Source organism: Sebastes umbrosus, chromosome 21 (assembly GCF_015220745.1).
Source record: "Sebastes umbrosus isolate fSebUmb1 chromosome 21, fSebUmb1.pri, whole genome shotgun sequence".
Taxonomy (NCBI): domain Eukaryota; kingdom Metazoa; phylum Chordata; class Actinopteri; order Perciformes; family Sebastidae; genus Sebastes; species Sebastes umbrosus.
This window is the reverse complement of record NC_051289.1, coordinates 12016895-12031917: the sequence shown is the minus strand read 5'-3', so window position 1 is coordinate 12031917 and position 15023 is coordinate 12016895. Positions and strand designations below refer to the sequence as shown.

General features: G+C 43.5%; 1 protein-coding gene across 2 annotated transcripts in view; it reads right to left on the bottom strand.

The window, feature by feature from the left end:
- The window catches only part of prex2 (phosphatidylinositol-3,4,5-trisphosphate-dependent Rac exchange factor 2), a 97974-nt gene that overhangs the window by 46149 nt on the left and 36802 nt on the right, over window positions 1–15023 (bottom strand). For both annotated transcript variants that reach the window (XR_005204946.1, XM_037756849.1), the window contains exons 12-22: window positions 14181–14284; window positions 14045–14094; window positions 10212–10287; window positions 8706–8778; window positions 6758–6900; window positions 6337–6429; window positions 5476–5624; window positions 4982–5067; window positions 3352–3488; window positions 1086–1203; window positions 314–498 (exon numbers count right to left, since the gene is read on the bottom strand). Coding sequence is in view for 1 of the 2 variants with exons in the window: in XM_037756849.1 (XP_037612777.1) it covers window positions 314–498; window positions 1086–1203; window positions 3352–3488; window positions 4982–5067; window positions 5476–5624; window positions 6337–6429; window positions 6758–6900; window positions 8706–8778; window positions 10212–10287; window positions 14045–14094; window positions 14181–14284 (1214 nt within the window). In the remaining variant the exon portion in view is untranslated. The remainder of the gene's footprint in view (window positions 1–313; window positions 499–1085; window positions 1204–3351; window positions 3489–4981; window positions 5068–5475; window positions 5625–6336; window positions 6430–6757; window positions 6901–8705; window positions 8779–10211; window positions 10288–14044; window positions 14095–14180; window positions 14285–15023) is intronic.

The window sequence follows — 15023 nt, the reverse complement described above, 5'->3', positions numbered from 1 at the left end:
CACCGGCCTCCTGATTGAAAGCTGTGTGTTTGTTGGACCCATCCACCTCCCCTCCCGCCCGCCATAAGCGGGTCTTCCTCGCTTTCTTCTCTACGTCACTAGCTCTGAGCGTAGCATATTTACATGGATGCGTTTACATCGCAGTCATTACACACTACATGGCGTACAAATAAAATGCCAAAAGCAAGAACGGCGTTCTTATTGCACGCTAAATGCCTTGCTAATTATCGTGTCACTCATTTATACGCCTTTTCTTGCAACCGGGCTATAATTCGCCCTATATTCATCCCGCATAACTGAACAGACAGGATACCTTGGAGGTGAGGCTGAAGAATCCCTTGGGTTCGACCATCTTTTCCAGCACGTGACACTTGATGCCGGCCGTGCTGTCATACTCGTACATCACTCCGTACTCCAGGTGGACGTTGTCTACCGTCAGACTTACATGGTCCTTCTTCCCGTCGATGATGGCTATGGTGTTGAATTTGTCCATCACCTCTGAAAATTGTAGAAATACAAAGAGACGGTGATGAAAGAGATCTCTTGTTAACTTGCGCGCGAACACGGCAGCACACATTGCACAAATAACAAAAAGTGATGTACTGTATTGTGTTCTGTGAGATCTTTCATCATCGCACTGTAGGAGGTCTCAGACCACCAAATCTGCAGTTCATTTTAGAGGAAGACCCTCTGCACATGGCTTCCCTCCATAACCCTCCTAAAATGATGAGCAATTCCAAGAGCATAAAGTTAACCAGCCCTATGCTAACGCGATGACTTAATACGCCAATAAATCCTGCTCCGGAGCTGTTTGCTACGGAGGGAATAGCTTTCCTGTTTAACTTTCTCGTTGGGATCCATAAATCGTAGGAGGGAATTAACACTTGATGAGCCAGAAGGGGCGGCTGTTCTCAGACTAACACACTCCAGATGAGCCCGTTTGGAGCTCCGTCTGACTTGTTAACTGGAGCGGGCGACGGACTTGTGTTCCCGCTAACGAGCCTGTGTTACATCCACAGACACTTTGAGCGGGATTTCTTTTCCCAGATTCTCGTGTAGTTTCTTGTGAACGTGTGTGTGGTCACCTTCTACTTTGCACTCGAAGCCGTCTCCGTTCTCCTCAGATGTTGGTTTCTGGTTTGTTTTCTGGTTGTCCTCCTGGGCGCTCTCGCTGTTGTTGTACACCCACTTAATAGTGTCTTGCTGCGTAGGATTACAATAAAGGTTTTGGTTAAGACGTTTAATTGAACAGGATGTTTTGTCTCTATAAAAAGATTTTTTTTTCTGTTTCTACTTTGAACTTATATTGAACTGTAAAAACTCCTGTATGTTTTCGCTTAGAATTAAATTGGCTGGAAACATTACGATCACTCATGCACACAACTGTCAACACAAATCAGTGTATCGTAGCATCAGTCGTGGTCAACAGGTGGCGTTTCTATTGCTAGGAAGATGGGAGACAGCAGTCTGGTGTGTGCGTGTACACAAGCGGAGGTTTCATGCAGCATGTTTAGCTGATTCTGCCCAGATAACATGTACACTGGTGTCGCAGTTGGGTTGGCAGAGCATAGAGTGAAAAGCCTTCACAAACATATGGAAACACGGTGCTTGGTGAGACCGCAAAAGCAAACCCACGCCAATCTCATCAACCCACTCTAGCGTGCCCTGTGTGTGCGTGTTTGTCTGCTCTCTCGTCTACGCACACAGAGCCCACAGTGGGGTTTCTGCCAAAGCTACATGCTGTGACTGTCTACTGCCCTGTGGTCTTCCGAGTGTACAACCGCACAGAAAGAGACAGAATGGGCGGTTCCTCTGTGTCCATACTTGATGTAAACCAGATCTCCAGTTATGTTGGAACCCTGAAGTGCTTCATTAAGCCTGAAGTCCCAGCGGGGCTCAATTAGAGTGACACACTACACTAACTCACACCATACAAACGCCCCTGGGTTTCTACTTTCACACAGTTTTCCCACCTTCAACAGGTGGACTGTGCTTGCTCTCTCCCCCCTACACTGCTGTCAACCAGGAAAAAAAAAAAACAGCCTGGCTTATCTTCCATCTTTCTCCTCCCTCTCTCCCTCCCACCCCCAGATCCTTTCCCACCTCTCTCTGCAGCCTGCCAGTCTCCCACAACATGCCCACCGCTGTGAGCCAGAGGTCAGCGCTGGAGGAGCCAAAACTACTATTATTTCTGCGTAATGACCCAAGAGAAGGAGAGAGGGAGTCAGAGAGAGAGAGAGAGAGAAAGAGACTGAAAGAGAGATATGAAGGTAAACGGGAGCTAGGAGGTCTGTCTGCTGTGTGTTTTCTCACGTTCAACTGGTCCTCCTTTCCCCTCTTTTCTGCTCTTTTTGTTCCTTTTGCTCTTTAATGATCTCCCACACTTCTCCTCCTTCTAGTTTTGTTGCATAACTATCACATCAATCAACATAAAACTCAAATTATCTTAAGTTTCTATCAGTGAGGTCATGGGAAATGAAAGTGTAACGTCCAAATCAAACATAATTACAGGAAAGAATTCATCTATTCTTAGGGGACAATATCTTCATAGTGCTCACGGGTATTTTTAATTTTCATTGTATACACATTAGGGCTGTTAAACGCAACTAATTTCTTTAATGCATTAACGCAATTTAGGTTGTAGGGGGCTCAGTTTTAAAGCAATCATGTCATTTTAGCTTGTCGTGAAGGAGGCTAAAAAAACGCTCCAAACTTGCGCTAAATTTTGACAAGGAAAACTTGCATGGCCATTTCAAAGGGGTCCCTTGACCTCTGACCTCAAGATATGTGAATGAAAATGGGTTCTATGGGTACCCACGAGTCTCCCGTATACAGACATGCCCACTTTATGATAATCACATGCCGTTTGGGGCAAGTTATAGTCAAGTCAGCACACTGACACACTGACAGCTGTTTGTCTGTTTGGCTTGAGTTTGCCATGTTATGATTTGAGCATATATTTTATGCTAAATGCAGTACCTGCGAGGGTTTCTGGACAATATTTGTTATTGTTTTGTGTTGTTAATTGATTTCCAATAATAAATATATTCATACATTTGCATAAAGCAAGCATATTTGTCCACTCCCATGTTGATAAGAGTATTAAAAACTTGACAAATCTCCCTTTAAGGTACATTTTGAACAGATAAGAAATGTGTGATTAATTTGCGTTTAATCGCATTTAGCTATGGACAATCATGTGATTAATCCCAATTAAATATTTAATTGATTGACAGCCATAATACACATATGATACCTGGAATATTGGGTAAACACTTTCCCCTGAAATAAAACTTTTGGAAAACTGCCATGTCCAGTTAGATTTATCCCTTTCCTCTCCTCCCGCCTCACCTGTGTGGGTCGCCGGTACTTCCTGCACGCTGTGACATGAGCGATGACGCTGGCGTGGCTCTCCTTGCTCACATTGATGCCGTTCACCTTGATGATGCACTGGCCCGGGTGGAGACCGGCGATGGCTGCAACCGTGCCTGGCGTGAGACAAAAGCAAAGAGAAAGGAGAGGCGTCAAGGGCAACAACTACTGCACGTTATCATGCAGGTGAAAGCTGCATCGGGATGAAACAAACACCAGCACATCCCAAAAAAAATAACTCGTCACATCTTCCACATCCTGTACACAAAATTGGGTTGAACAACATTCCTTTTTCTTCTTTTGTATTTACAACTTTGTTTCCTGTTTTGGCAGCTCAGGAGGAGTGTGAGAGAGAGCGTGGAGAGGAGGGAAGTTGTTTATCTGGGGTAGACGAGGGCCTCTCTCTGAGGGATGTGATTCAGACCATAATGTAAGAGAACTTCAAGGTTTACAGCTATCAGGAGGAAGTGCATGGCAGACTAAATATTCCTCCCGTTTGTTTTCATAGCTCCTTAAACACACACCATGCATACCTTACATTGCGATACACAGAATATGTGCTCCTCCAAGTATTGTCGGAATTTTATTATTGAGCTTTACTGTTTTAACTGTAGTAAGAAAGTCCAACAAAACAACAGGACCAGTACGATAGGATGTGAACAAGTGGTACAAGATACAGCACTTGTGTGTGTGTGCATCTATTTTTGCTTTCCTATCTGATATAATGCAATAATCAATTTACACTCTCTCTCTGAGGCTGGTTCTTCTTTGGAAAAAGAATCCGGTAAACAAGGTATGTGTTTTGAAGCGTTAACATTTGCTAATTAGCACTAATGTGGACATGACCGACCTTGGCTAGCCTGGCTAAAATTGGTACACACAAACTCAAAATTAATTTCATCTGTTTATCCGCTCCTTCTCCTCATCTCACCTCTTCCCGTCTCTCGGTTTCTCTGCCTCTAATTGGTATTACCTGCTCCTGTTGACCCCAGACACCAGGGGGACAGCAACTGTTATGACAATCCAAGGGATTAGACACCTCCTACATCATCAGCTTTGTCTCGGGGGGGGGAGATCAGAGCATCTACTTAAACACACAGCAGGTTCCCAGGCAACCACATCTTCAAGCCAACACATGCACACACACATAAGCAAATTTCTACCCTGCCATCCCACTTAGATTGCTTAAGGAAAAAAACAAGATTCAATTCCCCTGAGAACAGCCAGACAAGGCCATGGATTGTTTTTTGATTGGACCCTATCTTGTGCCAGCCCTGATAGCAGTGCTACTAAACATGCTGTGTCAGGGAGAAAAACATGGGCATCTCCATCACACAGAGGAACTGAACCGCTCAGAAAAAAATGTGCGTAGGTACATGGAAATTATTTTGTAATGTGGAAAGTGACTGATAACCAGCTAATTCTCTGTTTTGGCAGCACCATTAACCAACCAGCTGAGCCACACGGAGATCATGAGTCTGGAAAATTGGCCCCTTGTGGCCAAGTCACGCACACCCACAAATGCTGATGTGGCATCTGCTCGCCAGCTGTGCCACAATAACACAATGAATCAAGACAGCTCAAGTGGTAGGAGGTGGCGATCCCTTACCTCTCCCAACAGCATGGACCACAGAAGGACCGAAGCCACGGATCTGGAAACCCAACCCATCAGCCGAGTCTGGGATCTTTACCGTCCTGGGGACAAGAGGAGGGAAAATAAGATGATACAAGATGACTTTACACGTATGCGCACATTAAAGGGATAGTTCAGGTGTTTTGAAGTGGGGTTGTAGGAGGTACTTATGCATAGTCAGTGTATAATCTACAGTAGAAGACAGTCGGCATGCCTCCAGTTTGGAGAAGCAGACAGGAGTTACCGCACGGAAGCAAAGCAATGTGGACGGGGCCGGCAGCAAAACGTATTATAGCCACCTAAAACAAATGCCCACCGGTAACTCTTGTCTGTTCCTTCAAGCTGGGGGCACGCCGACCGTCATCTACTGTAGGTAATACACCAACTATGAATAAGTACCTCCTACAACCCCACTTCAAAATCACCCGAACTATCCCTTTAATGCACATGCATTTGCACATCTGACTTACTCTCTTGGCTTGGTGCTAACCAGCACCCTGAGGGGTCCCTTGCTGTTGAAACACTGCCGAAGGAGAACTTCCACTTCAGAGAAAGGCCTGAGGAACACCGGGTCTCCGTTTATGGCAAACAACTTCTTCCCCACCTCCAGGCCAGCCATCTTACAATAAAAAATAACATAAGAGAAAGTCAAACATTGGGGTTTTGATGTCATGCAGAATCACAATGAAATGTTTGTCATACAGCTGGAACCTGTTGTGGATTTTCATTGTCCCAGACTGAATATTTAAAAGCAAACACACACACAACGCCAGTCTCTATGCGATCCAGACCTTCCAGGCGCATGCAGCGCTACTTCAGGGCTGGAGGGAATTAGGGCTCGTGCGCTCAGATTGATCGCATTCGCCTTCAAACTCCTCTGTCCCATTTTCATCTAGCAGATCAAAGCTTAACACCAAAGGAGACCTCAGATATATGGCGCCCTTTAATGTGCTCTGTTTCTGTACGATAATGTTAGCATCCGTGTCTATCACCATAAAGCAGGTTAGAGGTTTTTTTATGACTGATGATCGAACTACATTTTAACAACAAAAGGCTTCTGCTGACTGCCGCTCATCTGCTATAAAAAGGCAGAAGAACTTCTGGAAAACAAAATCAAATGCAGCAGAATGAAGTTAAATTAAAAAGGGATGCACTGAACCACAGTCTGCACACCCTAAAGCCAAAAGCACTCTTAGATCTTGGGCCCTTCTTTGTTACAGAAAAGATTATATGGATTTGTACAATAGGTAAATCCAATCGAACATGATTTTGGAAATCAATTCATTCAATAAGCATGTATGTACTGTATATATGTGTGCATGCATTCTCACCTCAGCTGGGGAGCCCTTCTCTATAGATTTGATGATGGGGACTCTGTTCCTCTCTTCCAGCGTAAAGCCGTAGCCGCCATCACTAGGCCTTATCTGGAAAAAAACGACAAGTCTCCCATCAGCAGAATCCCAAGCCAGCAGACCGAGACATTTTCACAGAGCACAAACACACACACACACACACCAGAAGCAGATACTGCTACAGACAGATAGCAGCCATGGTAGTATTTGCTCACTCCTCGGAAAAGAATGCTTACTGAGGTATAAAATGGACTTTTGCAGTGTTATGACTTTTCCTTCTCACAGCTGTGTGCTTCCTAATGATTTACCGTGCCTTCGGTTTGTTCTGAGTTGCACGCACGTTATAGCAAAGTCATAGCAAAAGAGATGCCACCAAGAAGCACTGTGAGTGAGCGCTCACCAGGAGAGACTTGGAGATGACGTTCTCGACTATTTTCAGGTCGTGCTTCATGGGTTTGTGTTTGGTGTTGGAGCCCTCCATCTCCTCATCAGCGAAGAAGCGAAACAACAAGGGCTCGTCCTTGAATTCACTCTTTTCCAACACTGAGGGGGGCAACAACAAAGTCATGAATGAGTAAATGGCAGAAAAACAATTAAACAACTGAAATGAAACTTGCTGAATAATCATACTTCTGGCAAACAGATTGTTTTCAAACTTAAAGGTTCATACCACAGTGCTCGAAAGTTTTAGCTCCTTAACTGCAGATCATGCATAAATGACATTTTTGCCGACAGCTTTTCAAAGTATATTAGTTTTATTTATTTATACGGTTTTAGATTCTTGGATGATTTCTTTCTACTGTTCTAGGCAGGCATTGGTTTCCATTCAAACAGTATGAAAATCAATGAACAGACTTGTTATTACACAGCTTTGTTGAATACTCAATTCTTTATTTGTTATTTCTTTATAGTAGGCCAATTCTATGTATAACAGACCATTGCTATGGACGCAGGACTGATCTCGAACCTTGGAAGACCATTTTTGTGTCAAATTATTGATTTTTAAGTAAGTTGCTGTGTAATAAGCAGGATCATTTACAGCAAGTGGGTCATAGTTGTGAAATAAACCCCTTCAGGGTGATGCAAGACTAGTCGGATTCACGTTGGGGTTTAATTCACAATGACCAGCTTGCTGTACATTATCCCTTACTTGTGTAATCCATCACAGAGAACTTCATCTCTGCAGTTATTTTTGTCTCATCTTTCTCATGGTAATGCATTTTGAGAGATTTTAGATTTGAACTGTTTTGAACCTCAACATTTATGATGTAACTATGAAAAAAGATTATGAAAACAAATTGTGAAATGAATGGAAACCAAAGGCTGTGTTGAAAGGTAGAAAACATTAAAATTCTATAGTACAGAAACATGGTTTGCAAATTGGTTAGTAATGTGTGGATGGAGCAAGCCCAAGTACACAAAGTGCACAAATACACACCCTGAGAAAAAGGGAGACCCCACTTTCGTGGCACGATATCACTTTTAAATGAACCAAGTCTCCACGGCAACATAACGCCTTCACCAAGACTTCATTTTGAAATGAAAAAATACCCTGAGGGGGAAAACAGAGTTTCCCTCGAACATTCCCTCGCTTCATTCACCTCAAGATCAGATATAGCGCCAATAGGTTTAATAGCCACATCGTCAAGGCCAAATAACTCACAGGCACGAATGGTAAATGACCCTGAAGGCTGTGGAAGTGAAAGGAAGTTTGATGTGCTGGGATTGTTACAGTATGTTCCATAGATGTGCTGGTAATTTGTAGTGCGAGGCTTGAACTGTGGGTAGATCGGAGCAGTTACATCATGGAGGTACACGCTGTGACTCATACTGTAGTGTGTATGATGTGGACTTTGGCACGAGGGAAGAGTTAAAAACAAGCCTGACTCGCATAAACAAATTGTAACCATGGCTACTGACCATTTTGCACTTAAAACTGACAAACATCCATCTGCCAAGTTCTCACAGCTAAAGCAAACCCTGCACTTGGTTACTTAAGTCAGATGCACACAAGTATGCATGAAGTTAATGATAGTATGGATACAGCCATAGCCCTAACCACACACACACACACACACATGCACACATTCATTCGCTGGATTGGAAAAAAGTTCTATTCCTGTAGCGTGTCAAAGGGATTATAAGTAGAAATGGAAAGAGAACAAGAGTGGTTGTGTTCTAAAACAGGATGCTAAATGCCAGGCGCCCTCTGTGCGGTTTCACCAATGCATTCAACTCTCATTTAGCCAATGATGGAGAGGATTCCACGGTTTGTGAACAGCAGGATCAGAACTTTTTTTTATTTTTTTTAGGTCTGTTGAAATCCTCAGCAGTGAAAAGTGCTGTACCGTGATGCATGAAGCCATTGTCACACAGCTCCACCCCCAAGATCAACGCCTCCTCCCTGGTTCTGCAGTCGCCCTGCACCACAAGACACGAGAAAGAGAAAGTGGATGCAGTGGAGAAAGGTGGAGAGTGGATGAGTCGAGGGGGAAAAAAAGAGAGAGAGAATCAGAACAAAGGACATTGTATGTTTAGACAGCAGTCAAAATGTCACACTCACACCCCCCCTTTTGTTCCTGCATCCAAAAGCCCAGAGGCCAGCAGAGCCACTCCACGCTCCATCTTGAACACAGCCAAAATCATGTTTAGACAGCATAGTGTGACAGCTCTTGAAGTCCCACTGAAGTAGTGAGAGCTATTCCGCTGGCCTGGGTCAAACACATTCATATGGACTACCACATACACACATATGCACTTATATGCACACACAAACATGTGCTGTCTGCCATTGATTCTGCGGTGGTGGCCATATACATTTCATTTCTTTGTTGTCATCCTGGACAGGACTATCAATCTGTCAACCTCAAAGCTTCCTGTCAAAGTCAATAAAGCTCAGCTGTCGAATCAATTCTGCTTTTCTTTCTTCGTTTCCTTTTGGCTCCGCCGAGAGCCTCGAGTCTGATGGCAAGAAACGCTTTGTTGTTTTCAGTTTCTTTCCTCTGGTGCACATTTGAAGTGGCCCGCAAAACGACATATACAAGAATCAAATTGATGTGTTTCAAGTTATGGATTACTTCAGAAAAATAACTTTCAACACATGTAAAACAGAGTTTAAAAATTGAGTTTGACTGTAAACTATATCAGTGGTTCCCAACCTGGGACAGGATTTGCCTGCTCTGAGGTTGTCAAAATTAGATCCAGTCACGTATAACTAAAATGTTACTTACTGGATCATTTATACATAAGTCTGTATATAAAAATATTTTACTTAGCAGCAAAATCTAAAAAAATATTCTGCTTCAATCCATATTTGTTGGAGTTTAGCCTTTCAAAAACTTTTTACTGCAGTCAACTCTCCCACTTGATGAGCACAAAGGGAGGCCCGTGCAACAGAACAGGGCAGTCTAACAGAAATCTAACAACACCATAAATTACATTTATTTAACCACAATAATAAAAAATCTATTTTGGCTCTAATGCTATTAGAGCAAATGAATTAAGTCATTACAAAAAAGAGATTATATTATCTATCTGCTTGGCGAATCCGTCAAGACAACTTAATTTAATTTGATGAAACTCACAAGTTCTATTCATTAAAGAAAGTTGATTTAATAAAAAAGACTAACTCATTTAATTCACTGAATCACTTTATTCAAATTGAGGATTTTATTCGAGGATTTGTAATTTTCTTTAATGTGATGACGTCGGGGGGGCTTGCTTTTTGTAGTTTAAGTAGTGGGGCCTTCAAGGAAAATAGGTTGGGAACATCTGCAATATATGATCATATCGTTGTCATACTTCCACTGAAAGTTGATATATGATAATATGGATGAAGCTAAATTAGGATTTACCTGTGCAATAAGCCAGTCTATGAGCTTGTTGGCCATCACCACTGATTTGTAGGTCCGCAAATGGTAGTCCTTATCCCTGGATGGGCAGAAAAGCAGAAAAACGTCATGAGAAGGAATAGAAAAACAACTTTGTGATTCACTTTAGCTGAAATAAACCCAGATGGTGAACATGTGAAGTAGTAATTCTTTGGTCTATTTAAACATAAATGGTGATGGAGCCTCAAAGAGGGCTAATAATTCCCACTGTCAGAAAGGCGTGGTCACTTTTCAAGCACCGGCAGTTGCGTCATAAATCGGAGCGACTTTCTGACAGTTGGTGACAGCAAAACAGCATTCCTCCGAGCGAGGCTGGTAACGGCCCCTGCAGTGCTTGGCCCCGGGGTGCCCCGTGTCAGTCTGGTGTTGCTGTTCTCAGTGTAACCCACACTGCAGCGCAGATCCCTAAAATGCCGTCTGAAATGGAGCCATGACTTTTCCCATGAACGCGGGGGCCTCCCCGGGGACACGCAGGGGCCGAGCTGCAGGCCGGGAAAGTCCAGAACCACCGTGACTTCCACCGCTCCACCGCTTCCACCACATGCAAACACTCACTCAGACACACACGCAACCGCACATACGCACGCCTGCCTTGCACACACATACACACACAGTTCAGACAAGTCAAAAATGACATGTGGGCCAAGTTAAAGTCCAATCTCAGCTGTCTGGAGCTGTTCAGAAAGTGAAGCGTGAGAGGCCAAACGCTGCCCCGTTTCCTCCACAATGGAGCATTCAGTTGCGTAACTGTATTTGACAGCCTGCGTTGGTCTCTGATGAGGACGGTTGTGTTGGTATTAGCCGGTGCCGTGCCATGCATAAACCACTTGGACCAAAAGGAGGACCTGTTTTTTCCCCTGAATGGGATACTTAGAGAAAGGCAGATTGAGGATAGAGCGGCTGGTGCACAGTGAGGCTGTCAAAGTGAAAAATGAGGGGTAAACAGCGGTCCAGTGGGCAGCCATATGTCCAGCAGGAGGAAACAGCAGTTTGAGGAGTAACAGAGGGAAAGGTCAGAGAGGTGTTTTTTATAACTTGCTGTCCAAGGAGGAAAGTTTGCCTTGACATTTAGTTAGCGGTAAATGGATGATGAAGGCAAATGTTGAATTTTCAAAGCATTCTTTTGGACTAAAATATGCAGAGGATGTTGAAAGTTCAAGATTTAATCAACTGTCTCAGTCTTGATGAATTACTCGAGTACAGTGCTCCGTATCGGTAGTTATTTTGAAAATCCTACACATGCATCCATAAATATTGAGTTTCTGGAGGACTCGTCAGCATAATGAAGAAAACTCAATATTCATCAGACACTGAACTGAAATGCCAGTTTTTCCGTTGTGTATGAAGATAATTTGAGTGACCTTCGCTGTATTGTGTGCGTACTGTTCCTCTCATTAACGTACAACTGTGTGTACACACTATTAGCCTATAGTGGACATTTCAAACAGCGCAATCAGATTCCTTGGAGCTTTCTTGTGAGGAAAGCGGGGCGTGGGGTGGGGGGCACGAAGCTGTGTGGGGGTTGCGTAGTGTACGTTCCAAACTTCGCTCCATCTCTCTCGCTCTGCCAGGAAATGATACCTAATTAGGCAGGGGCTGGTCGCTCCAATTAAACTCTGGCATTCCCAGGCCCTGCTGTTATGCATTGTACTGGGCCCTCAGTGGGAATGCATTGCACAGATATGCTGGCTAACAACAAACACACAACTCTAGTACACCAACAAGAGTTTTTACGTCAAGAGGTTTGGCTTCGAAACAAACGCCGATGGACCGAATGCTGCTGACACACACACACACATAATCACCCTTTAGGCCTTTTAGTAGCTGGATCAAACAGAAATGCGTTGAAGCTTCTATGCTGGAATACAAACTGCCCCCCTTCCAGCTATGGCACAGTTTTATTGGTGTGAAATTAAAGCTTTTCTTCGGGCCATTTGAAATCCAGCATAAACAGGCAACCTTGCTGCGGTGCTTTGCGGTAAAACACATTAGCAGCCTGCTCCTCAAACACTGTTCAAATGGAGTTTTTGAAAAAAACAACACAGAACACCAAAGCATGCCAGCAAATTACTCCTATAAAATGAGATTGCTCCACTTCTAACTCTGTTAGACAAAAGGATGTTTCATCACATGCGCCAGAAACGCTCAAAAAACACCTGTTTCGCATTTTGGGTTTAAGTGATTATTGCACGGGCGCGCTGGATTTTTCTGCTTTCACATGTTTACACTAATTAGCCACTATAATATGACAAACTGGGAGGAGCTTACTTTTATTATTCCAAGTATCTGAATAACATATAATGGTACACAGAACTCATTCTGATTTCAGTACTGAAACTTTGAGAACAACAGTGTTTGAACTTCAGACATCAAAATTGCTATTTTGATCATGTTGTATGTTGAAGGATTGGAATCAATGTTTGCCTCCTGCAGCACGACTCAGTGTCGGGCCTTTCAGAGCACAGGATCAATATGCTGTCGGTCACACTCGGTGAAATGTGTAAGACCTGTGTATTGTAGCTGAGCGGCCACTTTAAAATGCTTTATAACACAAATGAGGCTGTTTGTATCTGTGGTGAATGGATTGAGCCATGTGACCTAAACTAGACACAACAATGAAGGAGAAAAATGACCAGAAATCACCTGTAGGTTTGGATTTAGAAACAGGGGAAGTGCAAAAACAAGGCAGTGTCCTTTGATAAAACAATCACAGCTCAATGCCCACTTACTAGCGTTTTCCTAGCTTTCAACCTTATTACACCATCTTCATCCCAAAATAGAGTGTGTTTTGTTTTCATGGAGAAGGTTTTTTGGACATGCAAGGTCAGTAGCTGTTGAAATTTCATCCATAGCACTTGTAGCACTTCTCATTTGTGTTGGCTTTAAGTTAAAGCTTGACCACAGCCAATAACAAACTTTCATGCTGATGAGGACCATCCGATGGGTTGGAAGCTACAGAAAAAGTTAGTGAGGGCCTTGAGTGGGGATTGCTTACTACTACTACTAGGGATGTCACGAGAACCGATACTTCTGTACCAGGTCGATGCCAAAATTCTGAAAACATGGCAGTACACGTTTTTCTACAGTACCACAGGTACTGTAAGTACCGGGGATCAGGGCTCGAGACTAACGACGACCCATCGTCCCGGGAACGATAGAAAATTTCCCTGATAATGCTACACTGTGAACAAGTCTATGTTGAAAACGGCAGGAGGAGACTCAGTAACATCAGCTTTTAGCAGCCGGTGGGCAGCACAGTCCTGCTTGGCTAAATAACGGAGCTAACAGCAACACATTATGATGTGTTCAAGCTCTATTCAGTAAAAATGAGTATTGGGCGAATCATCAGGGGCTTAATTGTAAATTCACACAGTATGCAACTACTACATTTCTGGTATCTAATCTTAACATCCCTAGCTACAACTATTTCAAGAATGAGACCTTGTCTCTGTGAGTTGTCACATTGTTAACCCCACCAACATTTCCCAACCGGCTATAAAATGATGAAAATGAACTCTCGAAAGCACTTAGAGAGATTCATCTCAGTGTTAACCATTTACCTGTGTCCCACATGTACCCAGACTATAACATGAGAGACTCAATCTTCCTCATCCCATCTGTGTTTTGAGACCGGGCTGATAAAACCTGCCAAGCTCGATCACCCACAGGCCCCGCCGCACTCCATCACCATCTGTGCCTAACTCCTCCCAAGTCAGTTCCTCTTTAAAAACAATGAGCTTTTTAGAAGTAAGAGACAGATGCTAATGGCAGGGTTGGAAAAGAAAGTGGCCGCCTACCTGATGACAGGAGTGAAGAGGCTGTGAAGACGGCAGAAGAGCCGAACACCCTGAGAAAAAGAAGGGAGAAGTTTTTTGATTAAGTAGTGACAGGGGTGTAAAATGTGATTTATATTAAATTAGGCTCCACCGTTACCTTAGATATGACATCATGCATGTCACTTCTGGGGTGGTAGGTGCCGTCGTCGTAGCGAAAGCGGTACAGTACAGGCTCCGGTTTGAACTGGTGTTTGTCTGTGACTAAAAATGCAATTCAAAACATGAAGAGGTTTCTGAAAGGAGAAGTGCCAGAATGAAAGATGAAAATAAAGTCTCAAACCCTACGGGGGCGTTATTCATCTTGCTTCAAATTTGAAAGTATAAGAGGTTTAAAAACATATTCAAGCCAAGCAGTGCTGCATGGTGAAACAAGCTTTCCAGACAAGAGGAAGGCTCAAACCTCATACTGAGTGGTCACAGATAACACAGCTGCTCAGAGCTCCCTGCTCCTCTTGCTTTAGGGGACTCTTGTCGAAGGCCCTCCAAAACAGTAATAATAACAGTTGGCTCTGTATTCTTGGCCGCAGCCGTGCGGGTTCCATTAAAGGTTTTTTATGAAAAGATATTCTCTCGTTTTTCACATGGGCACTTCTAAACAGCGCTGTGAGAGAGCTCAGAGGGGCTCGCAGTTATTCCTCTCTGTCAGGAACGGCTCTAAAGCCCAATCTCATTTCTCTGTGAGGAAGCAATAAAGCACCCCCGAGTGATTTAAGATACAACTTGGCTCGGGGCCCTTTACTCTTTTGAGGAAAAAAAATAAAATACATGCAGAGCAGTACGCACCATTTAGTGTGAATGCAAAGCGTTAGCCGGCTTAAGCCTCATGCACCAAATACACTTGTTACCGAAAGCGACAGAACAGCCACTGAGCAAATACCACACAAACATTACGGCAAGAAGAGATTAACATTTATAATCCCTTACCTAAACATTGTGTCAA